At 41.0% G+C, this 18,762-nt stretch overlaps 1 protein-coding gene across 1 annotated transcript; it reads right to left on the minus strand.

Moving 5' to 3' along the window:
* Positions 1-559: 559 nt before the first annotated feature.
* LOC149288193 (rhodopsin kinase grk7-a-like) lies at positions 560-16,958 on the minus strand. The gene is made up of 4 exons (XM_089491940.1): positions 16,356-16,958; positions 8,142-8,579; positions 4,086-4,357; positions 560-905 (listed from the first exon to the last, which is right to left on the minus strand). Exons 1-4 carry the CDS (start codon positions 16,956-16,958, stop codon positions 560-562), a joined length of 1,659 nt encoding a protein of 552 aa, XP_089348066.1.
* Positions 16,959-18,762: the final 1,804 nt, after the last annotated feature.

The raw sequence follows: 18,762 nt of genomic DNA on the forward strand, positions 1-18,762 counted from the left end.
TCTGATGAGATAATGAACTTGTATGAACAGCCAAAGGGATATACTGTATGAGTATTGGTTGTTTTGCGATAGATACAGTATTATGTTGTCCTTCAGTGACCAGTCATTCCGTGCTAACTTGGTAAATACTCTAATGTACTCACATTCCTGATGACCTCCATTGAGTAGCAAGTAGTTTGGCTAGCTCTTTGGACAAGTTCCGCAAGCTCAATTTATTTATATCTAGAGGGAATCAGGTGCCACAACCTGAAAGCCCACAATCCAAATGGAAATCTGGCCAGGGGAGCCATTTTCATCACTTCCTGTTGAATTATACAGCAGGAAGTGTTTTTACAGAAACAGTAAACTGTTTCCTCTAGCTTTCAAATATAGAAATGTTAGCTTATAATTTCAATTTTTGCATACAAGGATGAGGATTTTGCATTGAATAACATTGAACATGACATTTAGTTCCCTTTTAAGCAATTGAATCAAAACCTGTAGGCAGTCTGCTTTGAGATTTTTTCCGTGTTTGAATTGGCCTTGGCTTAGAGGAATGCCTTTCCATATTGTGTGCCATCTATATAATTGAACAGACACCCGACTTCCTCTCACCACTGCCACCCATATATCCTCCAGTGGACTGCCTAGTAGGGTCATTTAACTCATCAAACAATCCCGTGTCAATGATTTCTTTTTGCCAGCTGATGGGTACAGCACCTGTGGCAAACTTCTTGAAAAACTTTGTGTCTTTCTCATCAAAATCAATTCCTCTGATCTCGGAAAAATCAGCAATATCTGCAATGTCTTTGGCATAAACCACAGAAGGGTCTGGTACAAATGGGGGATCGATAATCCCGGCCTCCAGCCTATGGAAGTTGATTGATTTGAAAAAAGGATGTTTCCTTGGGTCATCATCATTTGACCTTACAAAAAAACAAAAAAAAACAACACAATCTGTCACTGTCAGTCACACAGAGATACTTATAGCTTGTCGCTATGTTAATTTATCAGACCTTTAGCTACATTCCAGTATGTTTTACATATGAGACAGGCTGCTTTTATGCTGCAAACATGTTATTCCAAGAAGACCATTCAATCACTTTTAAGGAATATCATGTACATTTATACAGTGTGAAAAAGAAAGTACACCCTCATTGAATTCTATGGTTTATATATCAGGGCATAATAACAATCATCTGTTCCTTAGCAGGTCTAAAAATTAGGTAAATACAATCTCAGATAAACAACAATTACACCGTGTCATGATTTATTAAACAAAAACAAAGCCAAAATGGAGAAGCCATGCGTGAAAAACTAAGTACACATTATGATTCAATAGCTTGCAGAACTACCTTTAGCAGCAATAACTTGATGTAATCATTTTCTGTATGACTTTATGAGTCTCTCACATCGTGGTGGGGGAATTTTGGTCCACTCTTCTTTACAACCTTGCTTCAGTTCACTGAGGTTTCCGGGCATTTGTTTATGCACAGCTCTCTTAAGGACTTTGACTGGGCCATTGCAACACCTTAATTATTTTATTTTTCAGCCATTCTGTTGTAGATTTGCTGGTGTGCTTGGGCTCATTGTCCTGTGGTAAGATCCAATTCCGTCCAAGCTTTAGCTGTTGGACAGATGGCCTCACATTTGACTCTAGAATACTTTGGTATACAGAGGAGTTCATGGTCAACTCAATGACTGCACAGTTCCCAGATTCCGTGGCTGCAAAACAAGCCCAAATTATCACTCCTCCATCATGCTTGACAGTTGGTATGAGGTGTTTGTGTGGATATGCTGTGTTTGGTTTTCGCCAAAAGTGGCACTGTGCATGATGGCCAAACATCTCCAATCTCCACTTTGGTCTCGTCTGTGCAAAGAACATTGTTCCAGAAGTCTTGTGGTTTGCTCAGATGCAACTTTGCAAACGTAAGCTGTGCTGCCATGTACTTTTTAGAGAGAAGAGGCTTTCTCCTGGCAACCCTTCCAAACCGTCCATACTTGTTCAGCCTTTTTCTAATTGTACTGAACTTTAACATTTAACATGCTGAGGCCTGTAGTGTCTGAGAATGGTTTTTTTTTTTTGCAATTTCTCTGAGCATTGCATGTTCTGACCTGGGGTGAATTTGCCGGGACATCCACTCCTGGGAAGATTGTGAACTGTCTTGAATGTTTTCCACTTTTAAATATTCTTTCTCACTGTAGAATGATGGACTTGAATGTTCCAGACCAGCAAACTGCTAAAGCTTTTATAGAGATGGTCAAACTTGCTGATGATCAATTAATCAAGGGCATTTAATCAGCAGCACCTGTCTGCTAGTTAGCCTCCTAATTCATATGGAAGCAGTAATGGTATTACTTAGATTTTCACACATGACTTCTCCAGTTTGGCTTTATTTTAGTTAAATAAGTCATGCCATGGTGTAATATGTCATGTGTTGTTGTTCATCTGAGGTTGTATTTACCTAATTTTTAGACCTGCTAAGGAACGGATGATTGTTATTATGTCCTGATATGTAAAACGATAGAAGAGAGTGTACATTCTTTTTTACACGAGTGTATGTATTGTTGTTATAACTTCAGCATCCTTTTGCTCAAAGTACTTACACCAGAATATTTCTATTGTTTGTAATGTGCCAGAAAGAGCAGTTTGTGGAAAATTTTTTAAAAGTTAGCATCCCTGAATCAATAGATTTCAACCTAAAATAAAAAACATAGTGTCTTATTCTTTATTATAAATGCCCATCCTCTGTTGTATTTTTATATTCATGGCCACTTTGTCCTCACCTAGTTTGCATTTTTCCATCTTGTACTCATTGGATCCAGGAAACCAATTTCTTTTAAGTGTACATACAGAGAGCTTTCTCCAATCTGTTTGTGATATCAACACCAAAGGATTAGCCTACTATCCAATGTTAAATTTAACTTCCTCTGGGAAGAATAAAATAGAATAAAAAAAAAAAAATTGGTGTTATGTCTGTTAGTGGTTTTTGGAATTTGTTAAGAAGATCTGTTACTTTTCTTAAATTGTATTTTATAGTTGTATATATTATAAATAAATCCACATAAAAGTACTTAAATAATATATACATATTAAAATTCCACCTAATGTGTATAACAAGGAAAAACGTATATATCTTAACATCCTCAGCAACTGCATCAATACCCCACAACTATTAAGTCATTGATTGCTCTTGATTTGTTCAGGCAGCCGTTGTAAGGGCGGTTGAGGATAAGGAAAAGAACTTCAGCAAATTGATAAGATAATGCTGGTTATTGACAAAAAAACACAAGATGCTCCTTCAAATATGTTACATAAGCAACTTTTGGTTTAATAACATTCAAAACTAAAAGAGGTGAACATGAACTAGTGAATTGGGTACATTATGTAGTATAGTGAAGTTGTTTTATAGTTTATATACTATTACTGTTACCACAGGCACAGCAAATAGAGTAGAGAATAAAGAAAATAGAGTAATTCTAGAACCGGTTTTAACTTCAAACAAAAGCAATTTGGTCTCCACAAGTATGAAGGACACATTGTAGACAGGTGACTACAGCACCCTCTGCTGGGAGGATTATTCCTTGCCATAGTCTATTGCCTGGTCTTAATACACTACATTAGAATTTCATAGTTTCTCTGCCTTTTGGGTACGATCAAGTGAGAGAGGGACATGCTTGATCCTCTGGCCTTGAGGCGAGTTAAGTACAGGATGCCCAAGGTACAGCATTAGTTGTCCCCTAGTTTGGTCCGCTAGGGCACGCTGTGTGCGGGGGCACAATTGCACTTCACAAGTAATGTTGGTAAGCATGCCTTTTGCATTTTCACCATTTGCTGCACTTTTTTGACCCAACCTTAATTTGAGCCATGAGCTGGGGGCCAGTATATGTCACGCGTTTCGTGCATGTATGTTTTCGTTAACTTATTACCATCACAGTAAGGTGTAGCATTTAGAAGTGACAGAAACCTTTAAACAGAATTTTGTATGGTGCTATAACACTACATCATAGGGAGAAGTCACTGAACAATATACATACTGTATACACAGGGTTTCCTACATCATGCTTCTGTATATAACATGATAACCTGAAGAAGGGATTCTCACCTGCTCCCCAGTCGCTCTTGGGGATTTTTAGCTAGGAAGAGGTTGCAGACGCTTTTTGCTTCAGGGGTGAAGTTAGGGTGATGGAATACAACTTCATCATCCAGTGTTCTCCTTCTCACTTCTTCCTTGCTGACTTTTTCCTTTGAATCTTTAAATGGAGTTTGTCCTGCAATCATCTCATACACACTACACCCCATGGCAAACCAGTCAACAGGGTACGAATAATTTTCCTCCCTTAAAATCTCAGGAGCCATGTAACCGTTGGTCCCAGCCTGTGACAAACCAAAGAAACCCAAGATTAGACATAAACAATTACAGTATCTATTTACACACTCAGATTATGTCCATTTTGAGTGTTTAACCCATCAAGGTTTAGTTTATACTCGAAACAGAAGCAGTGATAGGATTCTAGGTAAATTATTATTATATGTTATTTAAGGAGCGCCATCTGATTCCATATCATTATAACAGTGTGGGGAGAATACAAAATTACCAATAGCAGTAAAATTAACAATACACAATATTAACAACATGGTGAAATGTAAGATTTGCCGGTGCAGAAGGAGAAGACAAATTAATTTAAATAATTGGTGTAAACATTGTTACTTAAAATTGTTACATTTGTAGCACGCATTATAATTAAATAACTTTGAAGGGGTTAGTTCAATCGGGTCTTGTTGTTCTTCTAGCACTAATTTCAGAAATAATTACACTATTCTAACAGTAAAAAAAGTTTTTTTTTGTTCAATTTTTAACCTTAACCCCTGGTACATATGTGATTTATTTCATCTGGCATTGAAAGGTTTACAGGTTTAAACCGCCTCTGTATATGTTTAGACTATCTAAGGTTTTGAGCTTCTGGAAATCCTGAATAAAATGTAATAATTTAAGATGTGTAGCTATTGTGGCCGATTTGATCACCTGAATAAACCTTAATTGGCCTCAACAGTGTAACAAAAAAACACAGTTACCAATTCAACAGCCTAGCTAAACCACATAGAACGAGTGCACATTCGACAAATGAACGAACAGAAAATGCAACATTGAAGCCATTGAAAGCTCTGCCCTTATAGAGATTTACTGAGGTGCACAGTGTGTCTGAGCAGATAAAATACATACATTTGTATATGTTCATTTCAGACCATAAAAACTTTCGTCTAATCCTCACTAGACCTGACTAAAGTAAATGTACGAGCTGTACAAGACCAGATTAAACACACTGCACATAAGCAGTTAAGCAAAAATAAACCTTATAAAGGACATTTAACCCTTTCCATGCCATCAGCCATATTGCCTCCCTTGCACTACTTACACATTACATGCTCAAACCTTACTTTGCTGAAGGTGACATACCAAGACATTTTGGACTATGCTATGCTTCCAACTTTGCAGAACACTGGCCTAAATGTCGCGAATCAGTAATGTTCATGATTATGTTGGGCTTAAAAACCTAATTTTTCTTTTGTTCTGTGACTCCTTACAGTGATCCAATGGTCAAATGTATGCCAGGATCTATACAAAGTCCAGATACCATATGGAATCTCCAAACACGTTTTAAGAAGGCTGTCCAGCACAGAGAAACATTACTGATATTTGACTGCTCTTTTTTTGTTTGCAGAAGTTTTTATAGGTTATAGGAACAGGTTGTTATAATTTTTCCATTCCAACTAGCTATATCAGCATTTGTTGTGGCAATCTGGACGCTCCAACAATGTTTTGTATTTTTTTCTTTGATCTAATTGGTTGGGCCATTGTCATGGCACACGTTGTAGTGTGATTAGGTGATATGGTTACGTTTTGCTTATGTGCATTTTGGTTGTTCATAAACGTTCTTTTTCCATTTTTTTCTGTGAGCATGTATGTATGTATGTATGTATGTGTGTGTCATCATGAATGTGTATGGATAAGTGTGTGAGCATGTATAAGGCTGGCACTGTTAAACAGTCTGGGGATGAGCATGGCAGAAAGAATCTATTTGGGGATAAAGAGGGCACTGGGAAGCTGTTTGAGGACAAATATGGCACTGGAAAGTTGTTTGGGCCAAAGATGGCACTGTTAACTGTTTGGGAACAAACATGTCAGAGAAAGCTGTTTGGGAAGAAAGATGACACTGTTGAGCTGTTTGGGGACAACGTTGATACTGTTAAGCTGTTTGGGGACAAATATGGCACTGCATGTATGGTGCAAATGATTGCTGTTACACACATCATGCTCACATCATGGACCACATGCTAATTCAATCAATTTTAAACATCTGTGATCTTTCCAGTATTGTTGACATGGATGACTGATCTTGGTGAAAACGGTTAAATTTACACCTTTTTTATTATTTTAGTTATTATTAATATCTCTTAAAATGATATATAACAATGTGAAATGGTACACAAAGCAAGAAAATATACAAGTAGGAACTTGATGTCCATGCTTAATATACAGAGGAGGATCTCAAAGAGGAAAGGTGGAGCCTAAAGAGGAGGAGGTGGGAACAACTGATGAAGGGTGGAGTTTACAGAGAAAGGGGAGAGGTGTGACCTGGAATAAATGGGTGGAGCATATTAAGATTAGTGGATGCCTGAGTTTAGTCAGGACTAGGGCAAAACCTTAATACACCACTGGCGGGGGCAGAACCTGGTGTCCTATAAAAGCTTTATAGATAATATATGGGGTTTTTTTAGAATTTTTTACTTACTTTAACAATAATGACCGGGGGGGGGATTAAGTTCCAAGCATAGTTCTAAGGATATTGGCTTTCTGGATCAATTATGTATATGTAACAAAATGTACCTTAAAAGCATAAACTCATTTCAGCAGTGGACATTATAGTCCATGGCTTACAGATATTCAGAAGGGACAATTTACTAAAATGATACGTAGAGTGATACCCTAGAGAGATTATTAATAAAACATACATCGATTTAGAACCAAAAATCACTATTAGTAAATAATATAGAGGATAGTAAATCACACAGGGAGCAGGAAATATAACTTTAAAAAAATAAATAAGAAATAAGAAACATGAGGATTTAAAACAGATTATTGACCAACATTGGCATTTATTATTCAATTATATTTAAGAATAACAACGGAGCAAAAAGAGCATTTGCCCCAGGGCCCTTGATAGCAAGGGGCCCAATTAGCTGCTTGTTTGTTGTGTCGTATATGTATTTTGGAGCACTGCACAGTGGGAACACTGAGTTTGTTGTTGTGAGTGATGTGGGTGCCATGATGGGGGGCTCCTTCCTGCAGCATGAATATTAACAGAGAAACAGACAGACTGCCTTTCTGGAGTATGATCAGTGGTGGCATAGTGGGCTTCCTACTTCCTGTCATGTAACTTTCTCGCTTGTAGACAGCTGTCTGCTACAGTCTTAGTTTTATGCTTAGATGCCACCTGCCTACAAGACTGAGATGGACAGTCCTACACTGGAAAAACCAGACACCATATCAGCAGAGGCCACATAGCAGCAGTATCTGGAGAAGGATTCTTAGCAGGATCGAGGTAATGTAACATCATATGACCCTGTTCCCCAGAGCATGGCAGCTTCCACCGCATGCAAAGTGGAGTAGAGCTAGGGGGGTAAGGTGTTTTTTTTGTGGGGGGGGAATTGCAATAGCCAGTCCAGCACTGCTTCCACTGAGCTCGCACATACTTCTCAACCTCTCATTAAGTGAGATCATACTCTATGTATTGTCTATCTGAGAGATTTCACCATATTTCATCTTTTTGTCATATTAATTTACGGCAGGGTAATTATCGGCACCATTCAGTCTGTTTACAAAACCCTTGAAGTGTTTTTTCCAGAAGTGCATACCGCATCTTGTATCTACAAATACACGGACATAATAGGTAGATTATGTAAACAGACAGCTAAGTAGCTAACAAATGGTTAATTGGGAAATCTGCTTACCATCTGCCTTTAAACTAAATAGCCTCATAAGTTCCTTAGCGGAGGCCAAATCCCAAGGAATTAAGACTTGTTCTTATTATACAATGAAAGATAGTACAGTTTCTTCTCTTTCCCTGCTCCCAGGGTGCTCAGCCTCGATGGTACCTACCCTGTGGTTGATGGGTTTGCCTTCCTTGACTTTGACTGCTAGTCCCAAGTCTGACAAACGGCAGTTGCCATTGTCATCAAGAAGGACATTTTCTGGCTTCATGTCCCTGTACAGAATGTTAAGGGAGTGGAGGTGAAGAATCCCACAGCAGACCTGAGCGGAGTAGAAGATAACCCGTTTCATTTCCAGTCCTTTTTCTCCAATGTTGTAGATGTGATACTTGAGGTCTCCTCCGTTCATGAGGGTCATCACCAGGCACAGGTGGCTTTTGGTCTCATATGCATAGGCCAAGGAGACCACAAAGGGGCTATGAACCTTCTCTAGTATTTCTTTTTCCAGAAGGGCCATTTTTTCACCATTCTTCTTCTTGAGACGTTTCTTGTCCAGCTTTTTACAAGCATACATCTGACCTGTATTCTTCACTTGAATGGCACACACCTGGGGGCATCAATGGCATTTGTTAGATTAAAAAACAAAAGCAAAAGGTTAATTTATATTTTTTTAAATACATTATAAACAATTATGATTTCAAAAGGTCTATATAAAGAACAGAAAAGACTGTGGGAGCTTCCATATTTGACATATTTATGGTCTTCATTGCTATTCGACTGTGCCAGTGATTATAAAGACTTAACCAAATAAGCACCGCCATACTTGTATCATGAAGATTCAATTCAGAATGTCAGAATGTGTGTCCCACACAGCACAGCCCACATGGTAAGACATCCCAGGTAGTAGACTACCTAGTGATTAATTTGTCTATTCGTCATTATTATAATGTGTCAGCAAAATATGTTGGCACATTATAAAACAAAAATAATACAGTCTGTTCTTAATGTAAGCTTTGCAGACTTATTTCCATTTCACAGTTTCACAACAAAACAAAATATCCTGGCACATTACAAACCATTATTAGTGATAGTAACAGCCAGATGCACTCTCAGTGTCACTGGCCTCACAGACGTTATTGGAATCTTGTGCCGAAAATTCCATTAATCTGCTTTTTCTCAGCCAGCTCATCTGGACCTTGACAGTTATAAATAATTCTGCTTGACTGTGGACTCAGCTACCATCAACCCATAGTAATTATAAACAGAAAGGCTCTTTTTCACAGTGGGGAATCTGTGGGCAGAGGATTAGAGGGATTTAGTGGAGCAGTAAGGCTGGTTTTCTGGCCTCCCTTTGTTGCAATGATGTACGGTAATTTAAAAAACCATTTCACCTTGGGTCATTTGTGTATACTCCATAGGAGAGGAAACCTATTAATTTCGTACACAGGCTGTAGCATCCTGACACAGACAATCTAGAGTTTAGAGGACTAATGATTTGCCATTTATCATGGGTTCATTCATTAATAACCAGCACCAGTTAGTTTTGTATATATTCAAGGTGACCAGTCTAGCAAGTTGGTGAAAAATTACTGTTTTGCAAGATCATAATCAAATGTGCATGCATTTCTATACATTAAAATTACATTGGCTTTATTAATTATATAGTGCCAACAGCGTATGCAAAGCTTTACACAGCAGGGCCAGTCTGGCCATTGAGCAAACCAGGAAGTGCTCGGTGGGCCAGTGCCTGATGGTGCCTTTCATGTACCATCATGTGGCATCAGCCCTGGTCATGGAAAAGCTGGTCAAGGAGGATGCTTAGGGAGGATGTTGAGCCCCTTTAGTTTTTACACTGTACCCTATTTGTGTATCTCCTTTAGTGCCTAAAAAAATAACCTTTACAGAGTTCACGTCTGTTGAAGTCTGACATTGAGGTGGCTTTCTTTTTGGTACTGTTCTACCCGGAGTTATTTCACCTGCTAGGTTGCCAGTGGAAAGTAGAAAATTGCCTGTCCATGGGTTGCTCTATCTCGTGCTAATAGTTCAAGACATTTGGTTTCCCTTACGTAATCTGTTCATGAAAGACCTTTTTGCAGGACTACAATGGTAGGACACTGGCTGGATTCCCAGGTGTTGAATGGGGACCTAGAGCCTTGGCTGATGTTGCGCTTGGTTTCAGTGTATTCTTTCAGTGTTTGTGTTCCCGCTGCATACTTTGTGGAATGAGGGTCATGGTGTGTCCCATGGGCTGACATTTCTGATTTGATCCTGACAGGGTAAAAATTATATATATACTGTATATATCTATATACATATACACTCACTGGCGGCTTTATTAGGTACACCTGTTCAATTACTTGTTAACACAAATAGCTAATCAGCCAATCACATGGCAGCAATTCAATGCACTAAGGAATGTAGACGTGGTCAAGACAACTTGCTGAAGTTCAAACGGAGCATCAGAATGGGGAAATAAAGGGGAATTAAGTGATTTTGAACGTGGCATGCTTGTTGGTGCCAGACGGGCTGGTCTGAGAAAAATTCAGAAACTGCTGATCTACTGGGATTTTCACGAACAACCATCTCTCGGGTTTACAGAGAACGGTCCAAAAAAGAAAAAATATTCAGTGAGCGCAGTTGGGTGGGTGAAAATACCTTGTGGATGTCGGAGGTCAGAGGAGAATGGGGAAACTGGTTCGAGGCAACAGTAACTCAAAAAAATACTCGTTACAACCAAGGTATGCAGAATACCATCTCTGAACGCACAACACGTCGAACCTTGAAGCAGATGGGCTAAAGCAGCAGAAGACCACACCAGGTGCCACTCCTGTCAGCTAAGAACTGGAAATTGAGGCTACAATTCGCACAGGCTCACCAAAATTGGACAATGGAAGACTGGAAGAATGTTGCCTGGTCTGATGAGTCTCGAATCCAGCTGTGACATTCAGATGGCAGGGTCAGACTTTGGCGTAAACAACATGAAAGCGTGGATCCATCCTGCCTTGTATCAATGGTTCAGGCTGGTGGTGGTGTAATGGTGTGGGGGACATTTTCTTGGCAAACTTTGGCCCCCTTAGTACCAATTGAGCATTGTTTAAACACAACAGCCTACCTGAGTATTGTTGCTGACCATGTCCATCCCTTTATGACCACAGTGTACCCATCTTCTGATGGCTACTTCCAGCAGGATAATGCACCATGTCACAAAGCTCACATCATCTCAAACTGGTTTCTTGAACATGACAATGAGTTCACTGTTCTCCAATGGCCTCCTGTCAGGCCCCATCCAGGCTGCATAGCTGCATGTCTTTAGTTTCACTTGTCTTGCTACTGTTCCCCCTTCACTGTAATCCATTCCTGGATTTCCTTATGCTCTGTTCTGTGCTTCCGATTCCTTGATTCCAGTTCTGCTCTTTGCTTCAGCTCTGCTCCCTTTATAAGGTGTGCCCCACCTGTTATGTTTGTCTGCAGTCTACAGGTATGTCTTTCTGATATGTCTTTAGTTTCAATGTCTAGTTGAATGTCCATGCTTGTTGGTGCCAGACGGGCTGGTCTGAGAAAAATTCAGAAACTGCTGATCTACTGGGATTTTCACGAACAACCATCTCTCGGGTTTACAGAGAACGGTCCGAAAAAGAAAAAATATTCAGTGAGCGGCAGTTGGGTGGGTGAAAATACCTTGTGGATGTCGGAGGTCAGAGGAGAATGGGGAGACTGGTTCGAGGCAACAGTAACTCAAAAAAATACTCGTTACAACCAAGGTATGCAGAATACCATCTCTGAACGCACAACACGTCGAACCTTGAAGCAGATGGGCTAAAGCAGCAGAAGACCACACCAGGTGCCACTCCTGTCAGCTAAGAACTGGAAATTGAGGCTACAATTCGCACAGGCTCACCAAAATTGGACAATGGAAGACTGGAAGAATGTTGCCTGGTCTGATGAGTCTCGAATCCAGCTGTGACATTCAGATGGCAGGGTCAGACTTTGGCGTAAACAACATGAAAGCGTGGATCCATCCTGCCTTGTATCAATGGTTCAGGCTGGTGGTGGTGTAATGGTGTGGGGGACATTTTCTTGGCACACTTTGGCCCCCTTAGTACCAATTGAGCATTGTTTAAACACAACAGCCTACCTGAGTTTTGTTGCTGACCATGTCCATCCCTTTATGACCACAGTGTACCCATCTTCTGATGGCTACCTCCAGCAGGATAATCCACCATGTCACAAAGCTCACATCATCTCAAACTGGTTTCTTGAACATGACAATGAGTTCACTGTTCTCCAATGGCCTCCTGTCAGGCCCCATCCAGGCTGCATAGCTGCATGCCTTTAGTTTCACTTGTCTTGCTACTGTTCCCCCTTCACTGTAATCCATTCCTGGATTTCCTTATGCTCTGTTCTGTGCGTCCGATTCCTTGATTCCAGTTCTGCTCTTTGCTTCAGCTCTGCTCCCTTTATAAGGTGTGCCCCACCTGTTATGTTTGTCTGCAGTCTACAGGTATGTCTTTCTGATATGTCTTTAGTTTCAATGTCTAGTTTGTTTAGTACTTCAGTAGACAGGGTTTAGTGCTAGGACCCACCGAATATTGGAGTACTTTGGCAAAGTGGTGGGCTAAGCATACTATGGCCATATGATGTGACAGAATCTCCAATTGTTATCACATAGTCCTAGGCTAGTTCCTGTATTCATGTTTGTCTGTCTGGTACCTTTGCCCTCTATTTCCCTGTTAAGATTTCCTATCCTTGCATTAAAGGAGAAGCGTCTGAGGATCTCGGCTCCTTACTCCATCCCCTGTGTTCCTTGCCTTGTTCCCTGTCCTTTGTTGTGTCCATGTATATATTGTCTGGCTATGTTTCTTGCTTGGTCTCACTGTCTCTTGCTCGCTCTGTTCCCCTTGCTTCCTTTGTTTCTGCTTTTATTCTGCTTAGCTTCCATACTCCCAGCCTGCAGCATCCAGCACATGATTCTAGTGCTATGTCTCATGCCTGCTCCAGGGTGCCTGCAGGATCTCTCCAAGTTCTGCTTTGTTCTGGACTACATCAGCTGCTATGTCAGGGCGCTGGTATGTGGCCGCACAACCCTAGATGCCCACCCGGGAGCGTGCTCTGGGTCATTACAGTAGTCTGTATGGACCCAGTCCCTGACACCTCCGCAGTCACCAGATCTCAATCCAATAGAGCACCTTTGGGATTTGGTGTAACCGGAGATTTGCAAGGTTTCTGTGTACGTGCACAGGGATCTGAACAGAACGCTGGAGCTGGTTGGAGGTAAGTAGAATGTGCAGAGAAATGTGTTTGGTTAATATATAGTGCTTGCACGTAAACTAGCTGGGGGTGGGAACAGAGGGAAATGCAGGACATTTTCAGAATACCTCCATGCATTTGCAAAAGAGACGCCACAAAAATTTAAAGGGACCATGCTGGTATTATATGAATTAAAGTACCCCTAGATTTGAAATGTTGGGAGGTATAAATATTTTCCATATATGTATGGAATGCCCTATTGATAGATTAAAAATAATTCACACCTGACATTAAAGTTTAGGGGGTTTTATGGAGAGAAATTCTAATAATAGGTAGAACGGGTCCATCCTGTATGACTCTCATATACTCTGACACCGATAATAAAGTGATAGAGCTCATTAACATCTTGCTTCCGCTTCCAATACACTAAAGAACCTCCAAACAATGAAAATTATTTCAAGGACTGGTTCTGGTTTTATAATGTATTTTTTTTTTTTTTTATTCCTGATAATTATTGTATTGATCTTGACCATATTGAATACATCATTCAAACATTCACAGTGTGGGTTGGAAAAAGTATGGGAACCCCTAGGCTGATCACTTCAACAAAAGCTTAATGGCAAACCTGGAGATCAGCCACTGAAACTGGATGGGAGGTGTGTTTTAGAGCTATTTTGACATTTAAAAAAAACACTCAAACATTTTAAGTTTGCTATTCTCAAGAAGCACTTGCACAGGTGAAACATGCCTTACAAAAAATACATGTCAGAAGACATACAATCAGGAAATGTTTATTTACATAAAGATGGAAATGATTACAAATGAATCTCAAAGAGTTTACTTTCTCTAGAAGTAGGCGCTAGAGCCCTGCGCGGGACTGCTTTTTTAATCCAGCTCCCGCAACATTTGTGTCCAATCCCGCCCGCTCCCGCCACCTATGTGGTCAATCACACCCACCTCCTTACCTGAACTGCAGATTTCCCGCGCAGTCCCGCAAGGATGCCTACGTGTTGCTCTCTCACAGCGTCTCTTCTCTTTTTCCGCCCAGGAACACAGCGGAGTCATAGGAAGTGACATCACATCACGTGACTCCGTTTTGTTCCTGGGCAGAGCAAGAGAAGAGACGCTGTGATGGACTGCGCAGGATTACTGGGACCGACAGGTACAGTGTCTGACCGGCCGCTCCCGCTCGCAACAACAGGAACAGCGTTCGTGCCCGCAAGTTTTTTGGCTGGTTCCGCAGGACCCGCATTCCAATGCAGTCCTCTAGTAGGCGCCCAGCCAATATGACTCCAAGAGCACAAGGCAGAATGTTCAATGAGGTAAAGAAGAACCCTAGAGTAACAGTTAAAGACTTGAAGGAAATATTGGAACCGGTTAATATCTCTGTTCATAAGTCTACCATATGCAAAACATTGAACAGACATGGAGTCCATGGCAGCACACCACAGAAAAAGTTCTGTCCACCTGAAGTTTGCCAAAGAGCACCTTGACACTGCACAACGCTACTGGGAAAATGCTTTGCGGACTGATCAAGCGACAATGAATTCCCAAGTGTGACGGCCCAGGGTTTAATAGGCACCACCTGTAGTAATTATTGCTTGATTTCTGTATGTCCCAGTATATGTGGTGATTATTGTTTTTGCTTTGTTCTCCCTCACGTCCTACCCAGACACAGCGCTTTTTCATGGAAGATAACCCACGCATGGCGGGGTACAGACAAGGGGTGCCTCGGAGAGGGAGCCTCCTACAGATCTTGAACTGTTGTCACTCGGGGTCACTTCGGCCAATCGCGTCGCTTTTTGGACAGGATACCCTCAGGTCCCCAACTATCCATCGGCACCCCGGGATCACCACCGCTCCTTCTGGATAACCCCGAGAATGATGGCTAAAGTTATACGGACATTGGGGGGCTCGGTGGCCGAAGCGTGGTGCCAGCCTGGGCAGGGCAGGAAGATGTGGACATGATTTATAGTCTTTATCACCTAACCTGTATATAAGCTTGTGTGTTTCCTCAATAAAGTGTGTTCTTTCCCTGGAAATTTGTCTCGTCTAATGCTTCAGGGATCCGCTATATCACCTATTGTCCTTGTCAGGACAATTACTGCACTGCATGTGGCTACGGACCTGTTCTTGAGCCCTTCCTCACTAATGTCGGCTAACGCTGGAAGCGGTTAACCCTTGTCGACCTGGGAGGAAGCATCGGAGAACCCTTGGGTGTACCCAGCTGGAGTATGGGCGGCCCGTCACACCAAGTTTATCAAAGCATCATACAGGATAATGTTAGGGTGGCTCTCCACCCAGTAGAAATTGGGTGATGCAGCAGGATATTGATCCTAAACATCAAAGTAAATCTACCAAAGAATGGTTTCAAATAACAAACTCAGCCTTTTGGAGTGGCCCAGTCAGAGCCCAGACTATAACCCATTAGACATGCTTTGGAATGATCTCAAAAGAGCCGCTGACATCAGACATCATAAGAATATGGCTGAGCTACACAGTTCTGTATGGAAGAATGATCTAAAATTCTGCAACTGTCGGAAATGCTCAACCACTTACTAAATCCAAGGGTTTACTTACTTTTTCCACCAGTACTGTGTGTTCAATAAAGACCTAAAATCTTATCATTGTTTGTGTGTTATTAGCTTAAGCATATTGTTTTTGTCTTTACTTATGACTTAGATGTAGATCAGATCACATTTTAGCAGCAATTAATGCAGAAAACCAGGTAATTCCAAAAGGTTTACTTACTTTTTTGGCACTGTATATGGCCATTTTGCTAAAATATAAGATTTTATTCACATGGCTTTTAGCGGCCATTTTGTAATATTTAGGGGCATTAAAATACCCCCAACATGACCACGTGAGTCAGGGAACTGAGAAATAGGGGCAGGAATAGCTTCGGACAAAACAAGAGAACAAAAAGAGACACTAGCGATACTAGACATCAGAGAGAAGCACCAGAGAACTAACAAACCTCTCCATAGTACAATATACATAGCAGACTGTAAAATAACCCATGGTTTATGGGAATAAACATCTAACTTTTCTTTTAAATGATTAACCTTCTTGACTTGTTTCTGTACACTGATTGTATGTTATAATGAACCAAGATGCAAAGAAATGATTTTTTTACCTCTCCAAAGCCGCCTTTCCCCAAAACCCTAAACTCGTAGAAGTATTTATGGGTGATAGGCTGCCTCTCAAACGCTTTCCACTGGAGGAAACGATCATAGAAGGCGCCGTTCTGGAAGTCCTGGAATGGTTCACCCATGAGGAAGGCATTTGTTTCTTCCTTTGCAAGCTGAATAAGCTCCATCTCTTTGCCCTCGGCACACTGGAGGCGACTGGACACATCTAAACTCAAGAAAGGCAACCGGCCCTCAGATTCCTCCTTGAACCTTTTGCTCACCAGCTTCTTGAATACCTGTTCTTTTGTGCACTCTACCTCAAGCTCCCATTCATTCACCTCATCCAGGAAACTTTGTGCCTCCTGGTACTCAGGCACAGAGGCCAAAAAGTCTCTAAATAAGCGACGACCAATTGGCTGCTGTACGCATATGCTGTCATAGTCTGGGGTAACATGCTCTTTGATTTCCTTGCGGCAGTGATCTGGTGGGGGTAGAGACAGGCTCCTGCGCCTCTTCTGCAGCTCTCGTAGATCACCTTCGCTGCTCTTCCTAGCCTGCAAGTAAGCCGTGTTGGCTATCAGATTATCTAGTCCTCCCATGTCACACATGGCTGTCTCCGGGACTTAACAGGCAGCAGCAAGAGAAGTGCGCCCTGCTAGGGCAGAGGTCACTGCACTAGTGACTTCTCTCCAGTCTCCTTGAGGCTGCCTCTTCCCTCTGCAAACACAGTGACAGACACCAGCCCCTGCTTCAGCATTAAATACCACTGAGGGATTTTCATTAAGACCCTTTCCATGTACCACTTGTGGAAAGTGATTGGTAAGAGGTTTCTCTGCTGTAAGGAGCTTTTGTAATGCTATGTATAGCCGCCGATTACATAGACCAAGAAATGGTGGAGGAAGCAGAAGGTTTAACAGCAGGGAATGGCCAACAAATGTACAGGGTACCGCAGGCTAGCAATATAAACATATACATAGATAGTCTTGTTTATAAGCAAATTCATCCAGCTTAAGGCACATCTAAATACTTAAGAGTCCAAACAATACACACTAGCAGTACACATATTGTATACAATACATACACAGGTGTAGATATTTTCTTGGATATCACAATGTACTGATATAGCCAACTCACTCCATATCCACTGTAACATTCAAGGATCGAGCGAAGTTCAGAAGAGATGAGAATTGGAAGGTTCTTATCTGCCACCAAATTCTGATTCTATTTTATATTAAGTAGATACAATAAAGCAGAGAGGGGAACAAAAGCAAGACTAACCTTTAGAGCTTAATATGAAAGCATCAAACAGTTTGTTGCAGCATAGCACCTCGGTAAATTATACATATGTACTGTGAACATGTAATACTGGCTTTTACTATGCAAAGTACAGGCTGGCATGACCTCTACTGTACATGCATTATACTCAACATTCTACCGTAAGCTTTCCATTTGGAGCAAACTTCATAATTTGCATAAACAGTGCTGTCATGAATGACATTTTTACCACTATTACTACCAAAAAAAAAAATGCCTGCAATACAATAGGAGAGGTAATAACTAGAGTTCCTGATCCTCATGCATACGGTTCATAGCATTAAACATGATCTGGGGTTTTCTCTCAAGAGGAATCCCTAACTATTTTAGTCAAGAATTTGGCTTACAAATTAAGATACGAGGGTTTATCTTAAAACATTAATTTGATAAAACATTCTAACCAATTTAAGGTTATGAAGGATCCACCATGGCAAGTTTCTCGTCCAAGAAGGGTCACTTAGCCCTGAAAAACGCACATACATTTCATTATGTATTATACAGCAACAACTTGTCCCCGCTATACCCCACTTACACGAACAGACTGGCTACGTAGCCTATAGTTCTGCCATTTTCAGGACTTTAGTTATCACTAATTTGTACATTCTACTACATTTTCAGTATACATACTACGCGTAATAAATAAGTGCAGACCTCCAATTTTGTCAATTAACTTTATTCAAGCAAATAAATTCCTTAGGATTACTCTGCATTTAGAGGCAGGTACACCAGGGAAACGCTTGTTATCTATATAATGAAAAGTAATAACATATTCCCACCGGAACATGCTCCAGTAGCTGGGAAGCTATAGGACAGTCACTATAATTCTCCCCATGGTTTATAGTTGAACTCCACTGTTGTGAACTTTACAGATGTTAACTCGGGATCACATGAACACAAATGTCATACACGCAAGCAGCTAGGACTGAACAATAAATGGCATCTCCACAAACAGGTCTTCAGCAATTCACAAGGTTGACCTCCTGAGTGAAGAAGACCTTCCGCAGGGGCAGCAAAGACATCCAGAGGATCCACCATTGATTATTTGCCTATTCTTTGTACCACCCAGTCCTGTTGGCACAATGGACATCGGTTGTTCTG

This window comes from Sceloporus occidentalis, unplaced genomic scaffold (genome assembly GCF_023333645.1).
Source record: "Sceloporus occidentalis isolate IW3139 unplaced genomic scaffold, rSceOcc1.0.p SCAF_53, whole genome shotgun sequence".
Taxonomy (NCBI): Eukaryota; Metazoa; Chordata; class Lepidosauria; order Squamata; family Phrynosomatidae; genus Sceloporus; species Sceloporus occidentalis.